This window comes from Gallus gallus, chromosome 2, assembly GCF_016699485.2.
Source record: "Gallus gallus isolate bGalGal1 chromosome 2, bGalGal1.mat.broiler.GRCg7b, whole genome shotgun sequence".
NCBI lineage: Eukaryota > Metazoa > Chordata > Aves > Galliformes > Phasianidae > Gallus > Gallus gallus.
The window spans coordinates 83,185,767-83,193,760 of record NC_052533.1 but is presented as its reverse complement, the minus strand read 5'-3'; the positions used below and the strand labels follow the sequence as shown (position 1 = coordinate 83,193,760).

The following is a 7,994-nucleotide window of genomic DNA, read 5'->3' as shown; positions in this document are numbered from 1 at the left end:
CACAAATCATCCTGTTTTTTTCCTCTGTTACAGAACACCGGGCAAGATTTACAGCTTGACGGTCAGCCGTGCTAACTACAGAACACCAAACAACAGCAGGAAGCAGTTAGCGGTGTAGGTCTGTTAATGTGCTTTTGGTGATCACAAGTCAGGATAGAGTAGAGACGAATGGAGCCTGCCCTGAGATGTGGGCTCATTTTCCCCTCTGATTCCACTAATACTCCATCAGGGAGCTGAGGAATTTAAGGACGTGGCCCTGGCAGCACTGGGTGCGCAGAAATACTGACTTCTGGAAGGAGTTGTGCAGGATCAGACCCAGAGAGAGCCCTGAGCTCTCTGGTTCCAACCTTATTGTTGTAGCACGTTCAGCATCACACCTAATGTGAGGAACACCGTTTCCATCTCATGAGGCATGCACTAAGACAAGCAACACGGAATGGGGATGGCACTGGGAGATGCTGTTTGCACTGCTTTTACGACAAAGATTGTCTATAAGGCAGAGAGAATTAGAAGGAGAAAAGGAATGGCTGAGCCCAGTTGGTAGAAGAATAAAATTCATTTGTGTTTCAGAAAGACTGGAAGAGACTGAAGGGAAGCCAAAAGGAAAAATAAGAAGAGGGCAAGAGCAGGTGCAGGAAAAGACATACAAATGGACCCTTTGTGTTGTATGGGTCTGTGCTTTACTACTGTAACACAGTGCTTGCTAACCAAAGGCAGTGCAGCACCTTAACCAAATGATGCCATTATTTTTGCTTATCTGAGTTCCAAAAATACCTTTTTTTTTTTTTTTTTTTTTTTTTCCAATTTCCTCCCTTTACTAATAATTTGGTGTACTTTATTTGCCCAAGATATGCTGGCTGATGAAGGCTGGGTTTTACACAGGTGTTATGAGGCATTCCCGCTTTGTGGCGCAGGAAAGTCAGGACACCGAAACTGCCATTGACACTGTGACAAAAAACACCTAAGCATAGACTGGCTTGGGTTGGAAGGGACCCCAAGGATCATCAAGTTCCAACACCTCTGGGCCACCAATCTCCAGATCTGGTACTAGACCAGGCAGCCCAGGGCTCCATCCAACCTGGTCTTGAACACCTCCAGGGATGGGGCATCCACAGCCTCTCTGGGCAGCCTGTTCCAGCACCTCACCACTCACTCTGTAAAGAACTTCCCCCTGACATCCAGTCTAAACCTTCCCTCCTTGAGCTTAAAATCATTCCCCCCTGTCCTATCACCATCTACCCTTGCAAAAAGTTGATTTCCCTCCTGTTTATAATCCCCTTTAAAATACTGGAAGGCTACAATGAGGTTTCCTCACAGCCTTCTCTCCTCCAGGCTGAACAAGTAGTGGAAGTAAAGTGGAGAAGTCCATTACAAAATTTATATTAAATCAAAAATAAAGCCAGCAGGGGCTCTAATTGTCATCATTATGAACATTTCATTACCAACTCCAGAGTTATTGACCGTACTGTAAAGCTCTCCTCTTAAAGAAAGCACAGAGAATTCTTTTTTCTCCCCTCTTTTGAAACCCTCAGCTACTCTGCGTTGGAAAATAAGAAATAATTCTGTTTATTCACATTCCTCGATAGTATACTGAAGCCTGCTCAGATGAACACCTCTCCTAAGTGAGCACCATTACCAACAGATCAAAGAAAAAGCGCGTCTAGCAAATGAACGGGGCCAAGGGAATTAATAAAGCACACATCAAACACGGAAAAGCCAAAGCGTTTTAATGGGTGCGCATTATACAGAGCGGAGCGTGCAGTCACCGAAACGCGAGGAGGCAGCTCAACAGCGCGGGACACAGCTGAGGTAAAACTTTCCTGTCCTACAGATAAACCCCGAAACGCAAACGGCGCGCCATACGAGGGCTGCACCCCAGCCTAGGCCGTGCAGCCCGCCCCTTCCCAGCGGCACACAGCACGCCGCACAGGGCCCGGAACCACGGAGCTGCGGCCGCGGTATCCGCCAGGCTCGCCGCAGCGCTACACAGCGCGCCGCCGGAGCTGCCGGGCATCGGCTTCCGGCGGAGCGGGCGGCATGGGGCCGCGCTTCTTGGAGGCGGCCGCGCGGCAGCTGGCGGGCACCTGCCCGGGCCAGGCGCGTTTCCTACTGTGAGCGGCCGGGGCGGGGGGTTCGCGACGGGAAGCGGAGCGGGCGGAGCCGGCCTGACAATGTGTGTTTTCCCCACAGGTGGACGCTGAGCAGCTGCCGAGGCGAGTGAGGGGCTCGGGCCAGACGGCGGTGTGCGGACAGCCGGACTGCACAAGCATAGCTTTGAGGATGGGGATTGACTTCCCCCTTTTCTCCGTATTCCCATCGCTTGTGCTCTGTCCCCACAGCACATTCAGGGCTTGCGTTAGGAATGATGCGCTTGCTAGGCAGATAATTCCAGGTGTTTCGTTGGGGGGTGAGGAGAGCTGCTTGAGTGCAGCTCTGGCAGCAGGAAATACTGAGGCAGGTGCAGCAACATGCTGCTCAGATTTAAGTCTGTTTTATTATTATTATTATTGTTATTATTTTATTATTATTAGTAGTAGTAGTAGTAGTAGTAGTAGTGCGTTTTCAACCCAATCTGAGGTGCCATCACCTTCTTGCACTTGGGGCTATAGGAAGAAAAGGGACAGACTTTAGCACAATTTGTTGCCATAGGACAAGGGGAAAGCGTTTCAGACTAAAGGGAGGGATGTTTAGACTGAATGTAATGAAGCAGTTATTTACAATAAGGATAGCGAAGCACTGGCACAGCTGGCCCAGAAAAGTGGTGGGTGCCCATCCCTGTAGACACTCAAGGTCAGGCTGGATGGGTCTCTGAGCACCCTGAGCTGCTGGAGATATCTCTGTTCGTTGCAGGGGAGTTGGACCAGATGGCCTTTAAAGTTGTCCTCCAACTCATGATTCTATGAAAGAGGCAGAATGCTTCACAGGGCTTTGGTGTCACTGATAAGGCAAAAAAAGTGCCCTTAGGAGCTCCATGTGGAATTGTGACTTTTTGTCATTAAAGGCTTTTAGGAGAGGATTGCATATTTCCAGTATAATGTACTGTTATTTCTTGTGTGAACTTCTGCAGTGCATAGATGTAGCATGAATTCATATAATCACAGAATGGTTTGGGTTGGAAGGGACCTATAAGATCATGTAGTTCCAGCACCCTGCTATAGGCAGGGACCCCTCCCTCTAGACCAGGTTGCTCAAAGCCCCATCCAGCCTGGCCTTAAATGCTTCCAGGGAGGGGGCATCCACAACCTCGCTGGGCAACCTGTTCCACTGTCTCACCACCCTCACAGTAAAGAATTTCTCTCTAATATCTAGAATAAATCTACCCTCTGCCAGTTTAAAACCATTTCCCATCATGATATCGCTGAATGCCCTTATTAAAAGGTCTTCTCTGGGCTGAAAAGTCCCAGCTCTCTCAGCCTGTCCTCATAGGGGAGGTTGTGGTTTAGAACTTTGTTACAACTTACTCATGCTTAGCACGTCCTCATGTTCCAGTTGAAAACTACAGTAAAAACACAGCTATTTAGGTACTGTTAAAATGAAAGTGTACCCTTTTTAGTGTTTGTCTACAGAACGTAATTACTTCATTTTAAGTTTTACTCTTTTAACTTTGTTTATCTGTAGATGAAGAGTTTGGAAAAGAGAGGATATGTCCTTACTGCTTCCAGTTCCTGGTTCCTGACAGCTACCGGGTGCGGCTCAAGCCAAAGATGAAAGTGACACCACAGATAGAGAAGATTATTAAACGAGAGGCAAAGAACTACAGACTCAATATGAAACAGATAAAGCTTTTGAAAAAGTATAGGGACTCCAAAAGTGTTCTGGTAAGGGTATTTACTTCAAACTGCCAAATATTAGAGATTTCAGTGAAAACTTTTAGTTGCATAAAAAAGAAGATAGGAAAATTTTTCTCTTAGAAGTGGAACTCATACGTATTTCTTTTTTCACAAGCATGTGTTTTTTTTTTTTTCCCCTTTTGGAATAACTTCTGTTCATGTTCACAATCAAAATGTTTGAAATCTACCCTCTACAATAGATCAAGAGGACAATGATAAAAGCAGAAATCTTTTATTTTCTTCTCTCTCCCATCCTCCTCCCCTTTCATCAGAGAATCTATGCAAACAGCTCCGTATTCCTTGTGATCTTGTTCTCTTTGTACCAGTCTGGGTAAACTGTGCAGATGTCTTGAGATCTTGCTGAAAATTCAATGATTTCTTCCTGTCAGGAAGCTCCAGCATTTTAACTATCAGCTACTGTATCATTTGCATAACTTTGCAAAAGTGGCAGATTTTTGTTCGTTTTGTATTTTATTTTTTTCCTGGTAATATGGTAAAATTTGGTATATGGTAAATTAGGTAAATTACCACTGATCATGGTAATATGGTAGAATTTGGGCCATGCAACTCCAGTAGATGCAGAACCTCCATACAGCAGTGGAGATGCTAAGAATCCATTAGAATTCTTAGAAATCTATTCCCAAGAATCCCCCAAAACATAACTGAGAAGAAGAACATGCCATTGACTGAAGCAAGCCTGGCTTTGCCATTGTGATACAGTTTGACGTTTATTGCCTTTGTTTCAGCTCTGAAGAAGGGCTTGAGTGACAGATTGTCAGTATTTTTCAGCTTTACCACTCATCTCAAAGTGTCTTTGCTCAGTATACAAGCTTGGCATCGTTTATCTTATTTATGTAGTGATCGTGCCTACAAAAGATCATTGTTACATTTTGAACACAAAGGCTTTTTTAAGTTTGGCTGGCTATTAAAATGTATAGGAGGTCTTTCAAAGCTAAACCACATATGGAATTTAAAGTAGTTAATGTCGCTTGTGGAGCTTCAGTTCTTTTTCCTAAAATTACTGAAGGTTATAAGATGCAATGCTTTGAAGAATAGTAACATGCATTTAATGTTGTTTAAATAATTTGTGAATGGATGTCTTAATAAACAAGGCAGCACCCTGCTGTGGCACATTTGGCATTTCCTTTGGAGAGAGCCTGCAGGTTTAAGGAGTAAAATTCGTTAAATCCAAAATTATTAAAGAGTCATTAACACAAACTGAGGAAATACCATAGATGTCACCAGATCTTGTGGCTAAAAGGGCACTTCAGATAGGCACCCTTAGTATTCCAAGTTTTATATTATAGCTGACCAGCAAAAAGAGCAAGATAAAGGTTATCTGAGGAGCTGAAAACTTTGCTTTATTTCTTTGCTATGGGATCACAGATGTTTAGTGTGCATTCAGATCTGTCTCTTTAGACTGTTCACAGCGTCCTAAGGAGTTATTGTGGGCTCTTATTCTGTAGCTGGAGAGATTCGTAGGATGTGTTGTGCATTCATATGAGTAGTTTAAGATTCAGTTTTAAATAGGGCCAGTTTAAACTCTGGATAATATTCTAATCTTGGGAGTTAATTACAATTTGCTGCACTTGTGTTCTGCTCAGTTCTGTTTGCGTTTGTGCTGTGGATTATGATTTAAGTTTTTCTGGTTTTAAGTATTTAAAATCCTGTCAGAAACTGACAGCTTTCAAAATTAGCAATGTAGATCCCTGTAATCTTATACCTGAGCCTTGTGAAAATGAGAATTCAAGTATGACTGAGAATTAATCCAAGCAACAATATCACAGGTTGTGCCCGTGATACCTTTCTGGAGTTAACTGTATGTGCTCTTCAAGGAGTGCAGAGCAGCTGTGCTCTGCTGTGGTATCCCACTGATTCCTGCACTGTTAGGCATTCACCTCCATTTATATTCCATATAGTACTAAATGAACATGTGATGCCGTGTTATGTTTTTTTCTCCTCTGAATTTCAGGAGAGCTAAAAATACATCAGACCTGAGCTGTATTAGATGATTAACTCTCATCTTTAGTTTGTTAGTCTGACAATATAGACATACTCAAAACACTTAACTGAAAACACTTCACTTGGGCATTTTTACATTGAATTCTTTCTAAGCATTCCGTATTTAGCTACGTTTACACACACTCAGATGAACAATGATTTGAAGTAGATGTTTTTAAAATCACGTAGATTTTTTGGTGACACTCTTCTGATTTTTATTATTATTTTTTTAACCAGAAACATCTACTGTTTTTCAGTCAGTGTAACTGTGTGCCTCAAAACCTTGTCCGAATGTATTACTCCCATGTCCCTTAATAAGAGGGGTTGCCATGGTAGTAAGCAATATTAGGAATGTCTGGCAGTCTCTGAGACTCTCTGATGTTATCTGTTCTGCTACACCTCTGCAGCACGCTGTGCTGCTGGAGGCTCCTTACAGACTTGAAGTAAACACACAAGATAGATAAAACTTCCTATTTATTGTAATAAGTATTTTTGCATTGCTAGGAAGTCTCTTCTTGCTGTTACTAGTTATAGATGGCTATTTTTGAGAGTTCAGTAACTTAAATATTTTATCATCTTATCATCTCTAGACTCTGGAGATTGTGTAATAGAACTTCAATAGAGGTAGAACATGCCAATAAGTTTTGATCAATTTATGCATCATTTTTCAGCAAAATGTGAATACCACTAATATATAAGATAGCACCTGAACTGGATGTGTTTTGGGTTGTTTTTTTTTTGTTTTGCACTACATTACATTCAGAGTTAAGGGTCTCCTGAGGGATTGGAGTCATTTCTAGATAAATCCATGGGATGTATTTGGCTTAGGAAGTCTGAATGAAAACATTAAGTATAAATACTGTCTTTTAAATATCTCTGTATTTCACTTAAGCAAGTGTGTTCTGATAATTGGAGAACAGTTTGAATAATTCTTACAATGGCTTTGAAAAATGAAAAGGGAAAGGACTGGTAGAGTGGTTGATACTTTCTTTATTTTCTCCATAGCTTGTTACTTGTAACTCATGCAACAAAACAACAAGACATTATGGTAAAAGCAGGGATTTTCTGGCTACCAAGACCCACAACTCGGGCACCCCAACTATTCAATCTAGCCTAAAGACACCAGATGTAAAAATCCAATCTGCAAACAAAGCGACACCTGCAAGCTGCAGTAGGTTGGGATCCAAAGGGAACACTCCTTCCTCACTTCCCAGGTACGTGTTTCTCTCTATTCTAACTGGTTCCTGACTGAGTAGAATGTTATACGTCTTGTTGGGAAGGGAAGTCACGTACTGATTGTATGTCCGTCACTTTTAATTGATAACTAGATGTCCATTAAAGAAGATCCATTTTGACTTCACAGTTCTTAAGGGTTCTGATGAAAAGTGACCCCAAGAATGCACAACTGTGTTTTTGTCATTGCAGTGAAAGGCCCAACTTAAAATTTGCATAACAAGATTATACTTCCAACTGTTGGCCTTCATATGAGAATACACTATTTACATTCAAAAAATTAACTTAATATTATGTTTATCCACTTTCATAGCTACTCAGTTCTGATTTCTCACCTTTTAAGATATTTATGTCTCAATTTTTTCAGAACTTGTGTATCCGGACAGGCGACAACCAGCTCCATTTCCAGGACTCCCCGAAACTCCAAATTTCACTTTACTAAGCTAAAACGGATGCTTAACCTAGAAGAGAAAGAGAAAAGCCAGAAGGTGGATTTGAAAAGCTTCCTGACTTCACTTTAGTTAGTCATTATTTCAGAGTAATAATAATTACAGCAGTAAGTACTGTTCCAATTTTAATAAATTGGTGATTTTCTTATGAATGTTCTCTGTGATTTGAACTTCCTGGAGGGGAACACAGTGCCTGCTAAGACTGCAGTGTGCTGCAGGTTGCTTTCCTTACCTACTCACAGCTCCACTCTAAACTGTTACTGCTGTGAGAGTAGCATGGTCATAGAGAATGCAGGATGTTTCCTTTCTGACTGCTCTGGTGCTACCAAAATGGGTTATTTTTGTCTCTTCTAAAAAAACAGCTAAGGAGAGACTGTCTTATGTCTTTGTGTTGTCAAGGAACAGGCTTCATACAGAGAGGACACTGAGGTGCTGGAGCAGGTCCAAAGGACAACAAGGCTTGTGAAGGGCTTGGAGAATA

General features: G+C 42.1%; 1 protein-coding gene across 1 annotated transcript; it reads left to right on the top strand.

Moving 5' to 3' along the window:
• Window positions 1-2,030: 2,030 nt before the first annotated feature.
• On the top strand, window positions 2,031-7,665 carry C18orf21 (C18orf21 homolog). The gene is made up of 5 exons (XM_419039.8): window positions 2,031-2,111; window positions 2,191-2,213; window positions 3,619-3,818; window positions 6,837-7,045; window positions 7,432-7,665. Exons 1-5 carry the CDS (start codon window positions 2,038-2,040, stop codon window positions 7,583-7,585), a joined length of 660 nt encoding a protein of 219 aa, XP_419039.5. The 5' UTR covers window positions 2,031-2,037; the 3' UTR covers window positions 7,586-7,665.
• The last annotated feature ends 329 nt before the right edge of the window (window positions 7,666-7,994 follow it).

Coding starts and splice junctions, on each gene's coding strand:
- C18orf21 (XM_419039.8), top strand. CDS start 2,038: ATGGGGCCGCGCTTCTTGGAGGCGGCCGCGCGGCAGCTGGCGGGCACC. Junction 3,819..6,836: donor GGGACTCCAAAAGTGTTCTG/GTAAGGGTATTT, acceptor TTTTCTCCATAG/CTTGTTACTTGTAACTCATG. Junction 7,046..7,431: donor ACTCCTTCCTCACTTCCCAG/GTACGTGTTTCT, acceptor CAATTTTTTCAG/AACTTGTGTATCCGGACAGG.